The 15,693-nt window shown below is 36.7% G+C and overlaps 1 protein-coding gene across 5 annotated transcripts in view; it reads left to right on the top strand.

Annotated features, from left to right (window-relative positions):
- PROM1 (prominin 1) overlaps positions 1–15,693 on the top strand; it is a 62,404-nt gene that overhangs the window by 42,789 nt on the left and 3,922 nt on the right. For all 5 annotated transcript variants that reach the window (XM_083861143.1, XM_083861144.1, XM_083861140.1 and 2 more), the window contains 13 exons: positions 814–973; positions 2,934–3,086; positions 3,928–4,051; positions 4,464–4,567; positions 5,018–5,102; positions 7,060–7,206; positions 7,471–7,542; positions 9,883–9,975; positions 11,048–11,101; positions 12,530–12,610; positions 12,701–12,769; positions 13,308–13,400; positions 14,561–14,676. In XM_083861143.1, coding sequence (XP_083717269.1) covers positions 814–973; positions 2,934–3,086; positions 3,928–4,051; positions 4,464–4,567; positions 5,018–5,102; positions 7,060–7,206; positions 7,471–7,542; positions 9,883–9,975; positions 11,048–11,101; positions 12,530–12,610; positions 12,701–12,769; positions 13,308–13,400; positions 14,561–14,676 — 1,351 coding nt within the window. The remainder of the gene's footprint in view (positions 1–813; positions 974–2,933; positions 3,087–3,927; positions 4,052–4,463; positions 4,568–5,017; positions 5,103–7,059; positions 7,207–7,470; positions 7,543–9,882; positions 9,976–11,047; positions 11,102–12,529; positions 12,611–12,700; positions 12,770–13,307; positions 13,401–14,560; positions 14,677–15,693) is intronic.

Here is a 15,693-nt window from a genome sequence, read left to right as displayed (position 1 = left end):
GGCTTGTCCAGTTGTGTTTTGAGAAAGAAGGAAGTCTTTCCTACCATGAAATTACATGCCTACCATGTAATTACAACCTGTAGTTACACATCCTGCATTTTCAAGTACGTTTCCAGTTGAAGGAAGGGAAGAGTATAGAGAAACTGCATTTTACACATAGACAATATGTATAATAAGTGAATTAATCATGTCTTTGTATAACTAAATAATGTCTGTCTAATCTCTGTAAGTAGAGGGTAGCATGTTTAATCATAATCTGAGGGGAAAATGGCTTAATGGAGTGTTACCTCAGGAGTGTTGCTAACTAATTGGAATGAGTTCATTTAAGTAATCTCTTTTAATAAGAATGAAAATAACTAGTATAGATTCTCGATATAGGCAGCCCAGTTTCTTTCACAGTGTTGTATTCCCAAGGCATGGAGTTTAAATAGATTTTGTTCTTCTTTGTAAACTTGGTGGCTAATTGTCTTGCTCAGTGTTGCCATTTGCAATATTGCATGAAAAGCAAGATTTAGGTTGGCTAGATAAAAAGTGACACATTCATTATAATGAGAGGAAAGAGGAAGAACTCTAGCTTAACTTTGCATCTTGAATCTTAAACTGAATGCTAAAAACCAAGTATGCATTTTGAAATGCCTTTGTGCTACTTTGAAGCTTGATGTTGTTGTTGCCTGCTTGTGTCTTCCTCACACTTGTCCTCATGGCTGGCTTGTTACTTGTGGCAAATGGCTTAATAGCATTTTATAATGCATTTACATGGAATGTAAATGTCCTCTATGGATCTCTAAAAGTGAAATATGTTTGTTCTTTTAGATATCAAAAGTGTGCTGGAATCCATTGGTTCCAATATTACTACCTTCACAAGAGCTCTCCCTGTTCAGAAGATTTTGGCAGATTTGATGGTGTATCTTACACAGAGTGAGGCATATGTTCAAGATTATTTCCCATTAGTGGAGCAGTACGATTTCTACAGGTATGGACAAAAAATAAAGCAGGACTGGAGCACTTCCTGTTGTTTATACTTTGTAATATTTTAATGTTCTGTAAAGGCAAGTAGACTGGTAATGATGAACACATTGAAAGAAGGATGTATAAAGCAGTTGTTTGGCACTGGCATTTTGGTAAAAGTGAAAAACACAGCTAATCAATAACTGAGTGCTCTTTCTCCACAGAGCAGGAGGTAGTTTCTACTCTGTAGACCCTCAGGTCTTTTTCAGGAGGGATAACTACAGCTGCAGCTAGATGTCAAAGACATAATACCCAAAGGAGCTGATTATTTCATAATGCCAGGGTGACCTTTTGTCTAGGTCTTGTTTCCTTTCAGTTGCTGGTAAATCGTGAGGGCAGAGGACCAGAGAGGCCTTGAAGCCAATCCATTGTTACTGCACCTTTGGTACTGCAGAGCAGGGGTAGCAGAGATTCTGCTTCACACTTTGTAAATCTTCATGCTTGCCCCTACTGGTGTAGTGCTGGTCTTTGTGGTTGATTGTACCTTGAGAAAAACATACTTTTTGAGACTTTTCTGTCTCTTACAATTGAGTAACCTCATATTTTGATATGTAAAGCTTTTCATTTCATACCATCTTTCTCCAGATTTAGTAATTTCTGTTCACAAGCTCATCAAATTCTCCCTACGTTTTGTTTGATACTTTAGTAGACTTTATAATCAATATTTGCTTCTATGTTTGTGTCATAATCCCTTTCACTGATACCGAATGTGTGTTGCTGGCTTTAATGCAGTGATAAATAAAAGTGAACAGAAAACTGAACTTTCAGAACCTTGCTTAGAATCTTACTTTTAACACATTTCTTATCTGACAGTTTTTGTGGTGAGCCATAATTTGGCAAATTTATTGATACTGTCATTGAAGCTTGTATTGCATTTAATCAAATAAATGCATTGTTTCATTCTGCTACAGGAGAATATATCTCATCTACACGGCACCTGGTTTTGTCAAACCTAACCTAACAGTACTTCAAGTACAAATGAAACCAATAAGCCTGTAGTTGTCCAAATTACTTTGATCTATTCCTTTCTTAATTACAGGTGCATTATTTGTAGTTCTTAAGAAGTGTCCTTTTATACATATTTCCCTGTCAGCATTTGTGTTTTTTTATTGCCCATGCATGTTCATTACAATATTTCTTTTACAGATTTTTCTTTACAAAAGAGCAGGGAGGAGAAAAGGGAACTTAAAAAATAAAAGCTGAAGAAGTGACAGCAGAAGGGAAAAAGAAGTGCAGAGGGCATTGGGAGAGGAGGAAAAGATAGATGTGTGAATAAATGGATATGATCCAAATACCTGGACAGATAGAACTGTTACATGATGTAATTAATGAAAATGGCAGTTCATTTCCTATCTAGGATTTTTCTCTTGATCAAATTCCATTAACTATTCCATACGTTGAAAGCAGTCCAGCACAGACTCATAAAGCCTAGGTTTTTACAGCCTTAAATAAATATAGTTATTTACAATTACAAGCCTAACACAGTGTGCAAAATGTTAGTAAGCCTCACAGTAAGAGCAACTATGTGCCTCATGACCAATGGCCAGTCCACATTCCTGATTTTCTCCATTTATTATTGAATAAATTGCTGTTTGAACGTCTGCTTCCTTTGAGTAATTGTTTCCTCCACTTGGAGCACTTTGACGCTTCAGCACAGTTCATCTGCATTAGCTGGGGGAGCACCTTGTTCTGTGGTGTTTATTTCCCAGTCCTTCAGTAGCAGCCAGCTGCAATCCAGCAGTGACTGTGTGCTGGCCCAAAATAAATGCTAGTGTAGCAAATACAGTTATCTTTGCTGATACTGGTTGCTCAAACAGAACTACAAGTGGGGCATTTGGAAATATGGTATTGCATGATGTCTCCTGAAGGTCTCCAGTGTGTTCTTTGTGTGAAAATAACCAAGAACTTTATCTTTTATTCCTTAGGTGGCTGGGTTGTCTCATTCTGTGCTGCATGTTGGTCCTGATTCTAGTCTTTTACTGCCTTGGATTGCTGTGTGGCACCTGCGGGTATGATAAACATGCTTCTCCAACAACCAGAGGCTGTATCTCCAACACTGGAGGAAACTTTCTTATGGCGTAAGTTTCACTTATGAGGGAAAAAGAAAATAAAGGTAGAAAGTTGGTTTGGTTGAGTTTTTGAAGGCCATATATATGAAAAGAATTTGGTTTGTTACCTAGATATATCTGCTGAGAAAAAAACAGAAATAAATATTGATTTCACACACTTACATTGAGAGACTTGGGAATTTGGGGTTGTTCTTTTCATTGAGGATCGCAGCTGAAGGATAAAACTTCTGAATCTGCCGTTATAAGGCGAGTGCTGTGGCTAATTAATTTCTTTGCAAGTTCCTTTGAAACTGCAAAAGTTGGGGACAGACAATAGAATATTTTAGGGGAAATTCATAACTTTCTAGTAGACTTGGAACATTTGTTCAAAGTTGCAATAAAAGCCATGCAAGGACACAAGGAGACGCTTGACCTTCTGAGAGCATTTCTGGATGTTTGGGGTTGAAAAGTGCCTAAGGGTTTAATGTCATTTCTGCTGCATGCAGGAGAAGACTGCATCTGGAAATCTAAAACTTTTTAGAGAACATAAGGCTAGAGAGTTGAATTTTAAAAAGAAGCCTGTATGGTTTTGTGTCCCTTAAATGTAATTCTTTTAAACAGTTTGCATGCCCAATGCTAATGTGAGGTTTCAAATGCATTTTAGCTAAAGACTTTACAGAACTAAAATATTTAAGATGTTTCAGAGGACAAGAACATATTTGGAACACAGAACTATTTTAACCATCAATCAGTTTTCATATGTCTGTTGTAACTGCTCGCTGTTGGCTTCACTGTTGCCCCAGGTGTGTGTGTATATATATATGTATACAAAATGTGTTCTGATAAAGGAAAAACTTGATTTCTTTTTCAGTGGTGTTGGATTCAGTTTTCTCTTCTCCTGGCTGCTGATGATTGTAGTGGTGCTCACTTTTGTCACAGGTGGAAATGTAGAAAAATTGGTCTGTGAGCCCTTTGAAGATAAAAACTTATTCAAGGTGAGGGTATTCACTTTATTAAACAATTAATAGAATCCCCATGAGTCCCAATGGTCTTGTCCATCCTGTATGGCATTTTTGTAGGACACTTCCAGTGAATTTGGATCTGGTTTTACTTCCTTCTTACAAAGTAGATAGAGACATTCATTCTTTATTGGTTTAATTTGCTTTGCAGTGTTAATACTGCATGCCTGTCTTCCTTTGGAGACAGATTTTTCTGATTCAGTTGTTCCTTGGTAATGGGGACCTTTAATATTCACTTTCTGCACCAGAGAGTTTGAATTTCCTGTTTTGCTTGTATTTCATTAGTGGATGATAAGCTTAGATGTGGTTATGTGCCAAAAGACCACATATGAATAAATACATAAACAAACTTGGAATTATAGTAACATTACTGAATTTTGTCTTCCAGGTTTTGGATACACCTTACTTACTAAACAAGCACTGGAAAAACTATCTTGCTGGCATCATCTTTAAAAATCCGAATGTTAACTTGACTTTTGAAAAAGTGTACAGGTATTAGAGTTATGATTAATTAGATTAGAATTATTAGAGTTAAGATTTAATTCAGTTCATATTTAACTCTTCCTTATTTCATTCAATTTATACATATTGATTCTATGGTATCTTCTGTGCTTCATATTTTGGGCACATCCAAAAATTGCACATGTTCTAGAAGACATTCTGATTCTAGTGATTCACAAGCAAAACCAATTTATTCCTATATATGAGTTATTAGAGATAGTCAGCATACTACTCTATGACAGTACTAATCAAGCTAATTGATAGAATACTTTGCATCTTCCAGAAACTATTAATCACTTCTCTTATTGATTGAGCTTCAAAAAATATAATCAGTATTTTGTTTCTTAAAGGACTGATTTTCTTAGAAAACGTTAATCATTCTGTTAATGCTTGGTCCTCAAGGTGTTCTTTAGGCTAATCTGTGTATTTGTATTCTTCCAGTGATTGCAAGGAAAACAAAGGAATTTATACTTCCCTTCACCTAGAATATCTGTTTAATATCAATGAGCTTTTAAATATTAGTATGGTAAGTAAAGAAACAATGAGTGAGTGCATAATTCTGAAGGGATGTTGGCTCTTGAAACACCATATAGTGTATCTGGGGTTTGTGGGATTTCGACTTTTGTACACAAAACATCCTACAGGGAGGCAAGAGCTGTCCAAGCTAATCTGAAAGAAATAATTTGATTTACAAATAAGCTATTTTTTACCAGTCTCAGTGGGCTAGGGAAGATTTTCTGATGTGCTTTTGTTTATGTGCTGATAATGTTTGTTTTAACTTTGAAACTTGTGTGGAAGGTTGAAGTCTATCTTTCAAAGACTGCTTATGGTGTTCAGTGACAGTTTTCTTATCATATAAACATCTGTCTGGATGTGTCTCTGATTCCAGTCAGATTTATGTTGATCCAGGCTATAATATTCTTTGGTTCTAAGAATTACTCTGGTTTTTGTTGAAAGTAGTTGGGGTAAAACAGTCTTTTCAGTTAAGCTGTAATGATACATAACTGCACTGTCATTACAGAACTGTACTAATTTTGGGATTGCCTGTAATACCTGTTTTCATTACAGCAACCCCTTGGGGATACATGTTCCATTATTCCGGGCAGTGTACCCATGTAACAGATACAGTCCCTGCCCCAGATAATAGACAATGAAAATGAACAAGGCAGATTCACTAAGAGAGAAAATTACTTTGACTTTTCACAATGGACTAATGGAGGAGGCTGCAAATGAATTCAGATTTTTAAATTCCTCAACTATAGCTCTGCAGCCACTGCAGGTAACAGTTTGGCTGCAATGCACAAAGGTTCGGGTAACAATAACCAATCACCTTTAGTCACCACTAAAGATATTTTGAGGAGTCTCATCCAGTCCTGTGGCAAAGAGTGTCTGTCACAACTGAGGTACTGACTTCTCTAGGTTTCCTTACTTATGGCCAGGGGTAGATACATTCTTAAAGGATAACATTTCCTGAAGAGATGTTAGTTAAAACAGAATGGAAGGCAAGTAATCCATTGGTATGAAAGAGACAAAGTGTTTTGGTTTAGAAAGACAGGTGTCTGCCAGGGAAAGATGGAGCTTCCCTTGGAATGGAAAATGTAAACTCCCTCCCCCCAAATTATTATAATTTTGAAATTAAAGGCTTTCATGCAAAGATATGGGAATAGGAATAGCAGTTCTTTACTAGGAATATTAAAAATACAAATGTAATAGTACAAAAAAACAAGCAAACAAACAAACAAAAATCCTAGAAACCCTGACAGTCAGAGTATGACCTGACATCCTGTTGGTCGGTGTGTTGGAAGCAGTCCAAATAAATCCTCCTGGAGTAACAGATATAGTTCTATTGGAGTAGAGATGGTCGTGTAGAAGCGTGGTGAGATGGCTCTGGTCCTCCTCTGGGAAATCCAGTGGAAAACCAGAATGCCTGGTGTTTTGAGTCTCAATTTTTATCTAGGTAAAAACAGTTGGCTCCCCCCACTGGGTGGAGCATCTCACAATGGGATGATGTAATTGTATCAGTCATGTGGTGAACCTTAATGGCCCATTAACAGAAGATATCTCCCTGGAGGGAGGATGGGTCATGGAAGAGATAAGGAACATTGCTCCACCTGTTTTTAACAGCTGGTCCATTAGCAGAAGCCACCTGCCCCCCTTCCCCCCTCTCCTGCCACGAAGTCATGAGGAATGGGTTATACAAGAGATAAAGAAAAAAAACTACCTTTCCAACAGGTTTCACCAGATGGAAAATAGAATACACATTTTTGGTTACAAATTGCAACCCAAGACACAAAGGCAGGTTAGAACATGGCCTGTAGATTCTGTTCAACTTAATTGAATTAAACTGATGTGAGCAAAAAATCAATGTGTACTTCTTCATGGAAATGAGGAATCACTAAAAGCAGGATGCTTTGGGCCAGGGCTGTAGCAGAATATGTGCTGGTTGCAAACTACTTTTGTATTTTCTTTTGTTTCTGTCTCAGTATACGGAAGATGTAGCACTTAAAATTGAACACATTCAGATAAACCTCAGCAAAATCATTCTGCTGGATGAAATTGGGAAGGAGAATCTTCTGAATTTCAGCTCTTCTGGAATAGATGGGATAGACTTTTCAGCATATTTGACTGAGGTGAGACTCTAGTCAACTACAGACATGACTGGGACAAAACATAAAATAAATGTTAGTTTACCAACGGGCAAAACATCAAAATCTGTTTTTGTGTGAAACCATGTTTTGGAGTTTCATACAAGTTGGGAAAGAAGCACTTAAGAAGTTAAAGTTAATAAATAAAAAAATAAAGAGTAGACAGGGTAGGTGATATAGTTAAGTGCAAACTGTCTGTAAATAAAATAACAACATACCCGTTTTCTTACTGCTCACATCTTGTTTCAGATCAATAAAAGTGTTACCAAGGTTGATCTTCTCTCATTTGCTAATGATTTAGAAGCAAGAGCAGACCAGCTGGTAAGTTCAATTCAGCAATATAATAATACATAAAAGATATAATTTATATACAATTGAAGTATAAATACATAGCAAGGTAGACTTTATATGGGAGAATTTTTGGACTTCACACATTTACATACATGGTGCAATGTCATGTAAGGATAAACTTTGAAGAACAGTGTTGCATATGAGCTGTATTTTAATTGTTGCTAATTATTGTTTTTTGTATACTCTTGTACATTTTGTGCTTTGAAAGCATATTTTCTTAAATTACACTCTTTGCTTGGGCAGTGAGGGGAATGCTCCATTTCAGTATTTCGTATTACGGTTTTTATGTTTTAGGTTTCCAGTTGGAAGAAAAATTGGTTAGATCATGATGGAAAAAATTATTTGAATCAATTTTTTTCAGTTAGTGAGAAGATTTTTTTAATTAGCAACAAAATTAATACTGTGGCAGCTTGTAAGGACTGTAATGAGAGCTGGAGCTCCATTGTGGAGGGAGAATGCACAAAGGAGAGAGTCTTCTCTGAAGGGCTTTTTGAATGCACGACAATGGTTGGAGGGTATTGTTACAACATTGCCCAGAAAGGAATCTGCAGGTGGCACAGATCTGTGTTAACAGGCAGTGACTGTTCAGTTGATCTGTTTGTTGGCATGTCCAGGTCAGGTCATACTCACTTTTCAGGATGAGGGTTTGGATGCTGGCCCAAGACAGATTCCTGCACTGCGATGCAGGAGGAAGAGTTACGGTGCACATGTGCAGCAATTGCTTGGATTGCTGAGGTACACGGCAGAGGGAGACCACCTTGTTTGGAATATATCCGATATCCATCCCTCCCCAAGTGGAGGAGGGCACAGGGGAAGCTCCTGGTGTGTTTGCTCTACCTCTTGGATCATTCAATCATACTTGTTGCTGGGGTTTTTTTGTTCAAGGGTTTTTCCTTCCACACGTGCACTCGTGTCAAGGTTAGATATCTCTGGGTTTAAGTGAGAGCTGGGGTTCTTCAAACATAGTTCCATAAAGGAAAGTGTATTGTGCTGGTAGGTTGCCTTCACTAGTTTTTGTAGGAGACTCTTAAGGAAACATCAGAATTGAGAATTGATCAGACAAAGTAATTTCTTCATATAAAAGAAATAATTGTGTAAATAAATAAATATGTTCACTGTTACAGTGTATGTTTTTATTTCTTCCTTTAGATGCTATTTAGTGTAATCTATGAAATGTCTTCAAAAAAGAGGCCAAAACCCCCAAAATATAATGTATTATAAAAGTTAGATTGTTAAAAAAAAAGGCACTGGGTTCCAAGGATATTTTATGATCTCACTTTGTTACTAGTGATAACTCTTAGAACCAATTAAAAAACAAACTAAGAACTCAAGGAATTAATTAATTTTGGGTGTCTAGTTTGCATCTTTTGGCACCTTACACAAAACTGAAAATAGCTTTTTAGACTGGAAGGAGCAAATGGAGTAAAACCTGGATCAAACCAGGGGGTCAGGGTATGGGGGAGGGAGCAATACCACCACCATGTGGTGTTAGGTAAATGAATTCACTTTGTCAGTAGGGAAGATGAAGCATCCTGAAACTGCTCAGTGACCCAGCTGAGTGCTCGCGTGAACACTTTACCAGAAGCAAGCACACCTCTGAGCACACACTTGAGTTTGCAGTGTGTATGCAGGGAACTAAATGGTTTTACCACCAAAAGGAAATGGAAAATAAATTTATATCGTAAAGTAAAATCAAATTTTGTAGTATTTGGCAATGGGCATGAGCTCCAGACAGGCATTTGGACTTGAAAATCAGAACAGAAACTTACATCTTCTGACTGAAAGGTGGGAGCCAGAAAAATAGGAAATACCATTCACAGGTGTCTTTCGAAATGACTGGCTGAAAATACTTAAAATTCTGTGCTCCTCAGAAAGCAGAGGGTCCCTCAGGGTGATGTCCACATTTCCAAAACAAAAGCAAGTACCCATGAATGGGAGATGATTAACCCAGCTGGGGTGCAGTGCTGCAGGGTTCTTGCAGTCAAGTTTGGCTTGTGGCAAGTGTGAGGGAGATGTGCTCACTCTTCTGTATACAAAATGACTTAGTGCATCATGTGAAAATTCTCATCAGTTAAGTCTGTCCTGATAATGTTATAGCCAGAAAAGCAAGGTAGTATATCTGGTTTGGTTGCTGAGGTTTAAATTATTAATGCAGTGATTTATTTTTTTTTTTTCCCTCCTTGTGTTGAGGAAGTCAGTTTGCAATAGCCCAGTTTTAGCATGAGCTGTTCTGGAGGGGATGTGTAACTTTGATTGTTTTATGTTTTGTTGAGGTTACTGAACAATATTGCATAATTGCATTTTTTGCAGCCCAAAGGAGCACTGGAAAATGCCTTAAAAGGACATGCAAACAACATTCGAATGATTCATAACCAGCAAGTTGTGCCACTGGAGCAAGCTATGGTAAAACATTAAAGCAATACTGAAACATACTTATAGAAAATACAAATCTGTAAATCTCTTAAAGAGGTTAGAAAGCTGGACTTGTATAAGGACAGATTGTGTCAATGAAGAGTAATCTGGCTGAAGTATGTGTTTAATAAATAGTTTTCTTACTTAAGATGCTACTCTTTTATAATGCTGTCTGAAATAGTGGCCTTTTTCTTCCCCATTTTTTTCTATAGCTATTTGGGATTCTATATTAGTAGAAGAAGAAGAAGCAGGGGAGAACTTTACAAAGCTCTTAACCCTAAACCCCCCTAAAATCACTCATTTTCTTTTTTTTTTTTTTTTTTGTTTGTCAATGGTCTTCAGTAATAAATGCCATTATCACTTTGACACTTTATTTCTTGGTGTTAGTAGTCATCTAACAGTATTGGAATTGGAAACTCCTGGAACTAGTTTGTAGAGCCAAAGTCTTTTTTCATTGATGCTATGAAAGATGAAAAAGAGCTGCTTCTGCCTGATTCTGACACAGACTTGTATAGTATCAAGCTGTGAACCTCCTGCATGTTAGGCGTTGCTTTTTCCTCTACATAACATGAAGACTTTCAGCTTATCCTAGCATCTGATATTGTGTGTCTGTACCATTTACAGAAAGATACTACATCTTCTGGTCCACTCTGATTCTATGCTGTTCTTTCCTAATTAACTCCTAATTATTCTCATCTCTTTTTTCTTTTACAAAACTGACTGTCAAGAAATATGTTAAAGCTAGGGTAAGTGCTTTTTCCCTTCAGAAACTGCACAATATACAACTCTGAACATTCAAGTTTAACTGTTCATCTTTCCTCCAATCTTAGTTTATTGCACCTAACTTTAGTTAAATCAGTGCTGCTGGTGAAGTACTGGTTCAATGATTAAACCCACAATGTATTAATTTTAATGCAGCTGTTGTTACTGTTGTATACAATGTGATATGTAGTATTAATAACAAAATAATCTATAGAAGATCAAATATATAAGCTTAAAACAAGGGGTTGCGTACCTGTAGTAATGACTTGAAGCTTTTTTTTTCTCCCCTCCTTCCCAATAGAGCACTTTAAATCAGAGCATTAGGTTACTGAAGAGGACATCATCAGAACTTATGGTGAGCTTTTCTTTCTTGGCAGCAGGAACATTTTTGTATTTCAAAGCTTTCTCTCACATATGCAGGGCATATGTTTTCAGTACAGTTTATTGAAAGTAAGTTTAAGTTTTTCTAGCTGTTCCATTATTGCAAGAGATTGTAATGCGTTGAAGTAATAAGGATTTAGATCTCTCTTTTGCATAAAAAGGAAAATTAAAAAAAGAACATTTGGGATGGTTTGGGGAGTATGAATTGTAAACTAAACTGTCAGGTGATAAAACAGGCTTCAGTACCTGTCTATATAATGTGTTACTCATTTTCATCAGAATATAAGGATTTTTTTTCTAGAACCCTTGAAAGCAAAGCTTGGGGGGAACAACCATGAAACAATACAAAAGTACAACTGACAAAAGACAGCTTTGTGATTTGCGTCCTTAACCACCTTCTGTTCCATGCCCAGCTCCCACTGGGGTCCTTTTCTTTAGGTTGTACTTATTACATTCTTGCTTCTGCCATCAGCCTTGCTCTGGGATCCTGGATCTGTATAGAGGCTTTTCCAGGGCTGCCCACATTTCCACTCTTAAGTCGTGGCTGCACCACAGTGTGACCACTGGCTTCACTCTGCCAGAGAGTGAGCAACAGGATGATTGCTTTCCTGGAAGTAAAGCTTTCAGCCACCAGCCTGCCTTGGCCCTTGTAACAAGAATCCAGTCACACTAGTGGCAGGCATAGTTATAGTCTCAACAGCATTATGGGCCATACCTACCTTAGTGCTTCTCATTACAGTTTTCACGCATCCACAGCAGCAGAGCAGATAGGTATCTGTTAGAACCTGTGATTTGAAACTGGGTGAGGAGGGAAGAAGCCGTGACATAAGGTATTGGTGAGAAAGGGATGTTTGACTAAAGTATATTTAAGAAAAATCTCTACATTTTCAGGCTGTAAGTACACTATCCTTTGTGTATGTTCTGTGAGAGAATTTCTGAGGTTGTGCATGTATTGAAAAAACATCTCAGTCCTTCAGGTAATTGATTAGGGGCATATTCTGGCTGTACAGAATCCTACTTCAGTCATCAAGAGTCGTGGTGTATGGCCTACTGTTTTCTTCCTGTGCACTTTGTGTGTCTGTAGTGTATATACAGACATTGATTTAAGGAAAGAGAGTGGAAGATAAAACCTACCCTAGTATATAAATTAATTATGTAGGTTCCAGGAAAAGATACCATGTTATAAACACTTGACGCATCCTTCTTCAGAATGAGACAATATTGAGATTATCATGAATCCTGAGACAGGCTCATGTTCTGTCTGGAGTTGCATTTTTTGTCAGGTTTAACAAGACAGCGACACTGGTTTATCAGGAGAATAGGTTCCTGGTAGTGGCCATAGAGCCGTTGCAAGAGCCTAAAGGGGATTTGTTTATATTAAACACCATCTCTCCCTGTCCAGGTTAAGGTGAAAAATGTCATTAGCGCTGTTAATGCTGCCCAGAATCTCATAAATAACAACGCTTCTCAAGTTATTGTCCAGGTAAGCTCTATTTGATCAAAGTACATTAATTTATCATGTCATGGAGGTAGAGGTTAACTTGCTTTTTTGTTGTCTTTGATCTGGTCGTAGGAGACAAAAAAGTACATGGATACCATAATTGGCTACTTTGAGCAGTACACTGAGTGGGTCAAGGAGTCGGTAAGGTGCATTTACTTTATTGAGAAAAGCTGTGTTTAAAAATAAAGCTAAACAGTACTAGTAATAAAATCAACAATAATATAATAATGTTACTTTGATAGTGTGTTTTATAGCTTTGGGTTTTAATACATTTGTACTTACTGTGAGTGGGAAAATTAGTCTCCTATAGTTTTGTTGCATTTGCAGAATGGAAATGAGGTGTTGGTTGGAACGCAGTGCAAATTTAACAGTATCATTTTCAGGGCTAGCCTGAAATCTACCATTTGTGCTAGTACTGCACTGAACCTGACCCTGAATAATTCAAATTGATGTCGTTAGCATCTTGTTTGGTTTTTCTCTCTTCAGCTGCAGCCTTTGAAAAAGTAAGCTGATGTTTAAAATACTTTCAGTTGATAGCATATCCTACTATTATTTATTTTGAATCTGGATAGGGTAAGATGTGGCAATTTAGTAAACTATAACTGTAAGCAAGTTTAGAGATATCTTATTTTATGTTAGATACTTAAAACTGTAATTTTAAAATCTTTTTATTTTTCAGATTTCCATGGAAGTAGCAGCATGCAAGCCTATTGCCAATGTAATAGATACAGCAGTAGATATTTTTTTATGCAGCTATATAGCTGATTCTGTGGTAAGAAATGTTTTGTTACTTTGGGGCATCAAAGGGAAAATTCTTTCAACATACATCTGTGTTTAATTATTCTGGCTAGACTATTCTGAAGTAAGATAATAAAGTATCACATACAAAGTTATGCAAGGAAAATATTCTTGATCTGGATCAAATCCAAACACATGCCAGTGCTGAACTTTCTATATTTTCAGTAAATTTAGGCTTATATTTCCAAGAATTCTGTAAAATTAACTGATTCTGAACCACCTTGAAAAGGAAAATGGAAAAGCATAAAGATATGAAGCTCTATAACTGTTGCTAATTTACAGGGGTGTGGTGTGGGCAGAATATGAGTGGAAAATAGGAGAAACTTTTTCAGGTATCTTTCCTGAAATCCAGAAAACCTGAACGAGTTTTTATCACTAGGCTTGTAGCAGACAGATCTTGATTAATTTCTGTATGCTGGATACATTGAGCATGACTTGTAGCAGGATAGAAGGGCAGTATTGGCTTTTTCGTCTTGCCAAAAGAACTTGGAAAGAGGACAGCATGTATTAAAAGTAAAGTAAGACACCATGTTCCTGGGAAGTACCTAAAATGCCTTCTAACTATTACTTAGCTTTATGGCACTCCTAGACAGATCCTAATCACACTACCAGCAATACATGTAATCAGTCAAAGCCAAAACACTCTGGTCTTGATAATGCTTAACCATTAAACGTTTAATCTTGGTAAGTCTTAACCATGAAAACCTCCTATTTCATGTTGTACTCATTGATTAGCTCACACATTACAGAGCTTCTATTCTTTGTGGAGCCATTACCCATCTGGTGAGAGATGGACCATGATTTTCCTGATGACAAAACTTAGCTGAATCACTTGGAAGTCAAAATGCCTCCAGCCAATACAAATCAAATTTGAAAAATCATCGTTTTAACACCAGGTGATAACTCAGTTCAACTGTATAATAATGAAATTAATTACACAAACAGGCCTGCAGTTTGCAAGTTATAAAGTGCCTTGAGAAAGTGCTGGAAACTCATATTTTGACAAGAAATGCAAGAACTAATTTCTACTGTGTTCTTTTGGTGACAATGCTTAGAATATCAAGCAGGGATTCAGTACTGATTAGTTTTCTCCATGACCTTTTTTCCTTGATTTTTTTGTTGCTTTTGTTTCAGAATACCTTCTGGTTTGGTTTGGGAGGCTCTTCAATGTTTCTAATCCCTGCCATAATTTTTGCTGTAAAACTCTCTAAATACTATCGTAGGATGGATACAGAGGATGTTTATGATGAGTAAGTATATATTCCAAAATAACCTAAATGGCAGATGGATTAAAATGCTTTTTCTAGTGTTTCACATGAAGGCTCTGTAATTCTTCAACCTGTGCTGCCAGATTAGAACTGCATGGTCATGTGTAATGCTGCAGGTTTGGGTCAGTGCCTGCAAAGTGCTTCATGCAGGTGGCCTTTGGTAGCCTTGACTTGCCATGAATAATGATAGTGCTGGCTCTGACTGTAAAAATCTTATGTCAGAATGAGGTCTTCAGAGCTTTGTGAGCAGCATTTATATAAATAAATTCCAAATGTGCAAGTTATTAGCTTTGCTAAGTAACCTGTTAAAGTGAATTGTGCCTGATTTCTAGTCTCCTTGAATTAATTATTTGCTTTCTTGCTGTCTTAGTTATTCCTAACCAGTCTTTCCTTTTTCAATTGCAGTTCCTCTGTCTCAGGGACTTGGCATTTTACTTTATGATAACTATTCTTACATATTTTCCTATCATTTTTTTTTTACTATTTTCTTTCCTGCACCTTGTTTTGCTCATTGTTCAGTTAGCCTGTGCACTGCATTTCTCCCATTTCACAGTGGTTGTTTTTCATTGCACATTCACAAGTCAGTCGAGCAGAAACAGGCATGTACAGCTGAAATTACTCACTTATTAGTGTCTAGTTAATTACTCCTCCTTTTCTGTGTTTTTTAGTTTCGAAAAAATACCCATGAAAACGTAAGACATTTTTGCTGATTTTTATTAAAATTATTTTAATAATGTGGGAAGGTTTATATTTTTAATGTAACTTGTTACTTCAAAAGAGGTAACATATTCTGTTTCTTCAGACTTGATAGATTATATTAGTTTCCAACTCAACAAGAATAGAAAAATAATTAATTGATTTTTGGAGCATATAAAAATACTATAAAATGTAAAATTATAATTATGATGTAACTCTTGAATGTTACAAAGGAAAAGTTATATTCTATTGTACAGACACAGTTTATCTTTGCATATAATACCATCATCCATGTACATGTCT

This window comes from Zosterops lateralis (assembly GCF_965231275.1).
Source record: "Zosterops lateralis genome assembly, chromosome: 5".
NCBI lineage: Eukaryota > Metazoa > Chordata > Aves > Passeriformes > Zosteropidae > Zosterops > Zosterops lateralis.
This window is presented reverse-complemented; position numbering and strand designations above follow the sequence as displayed.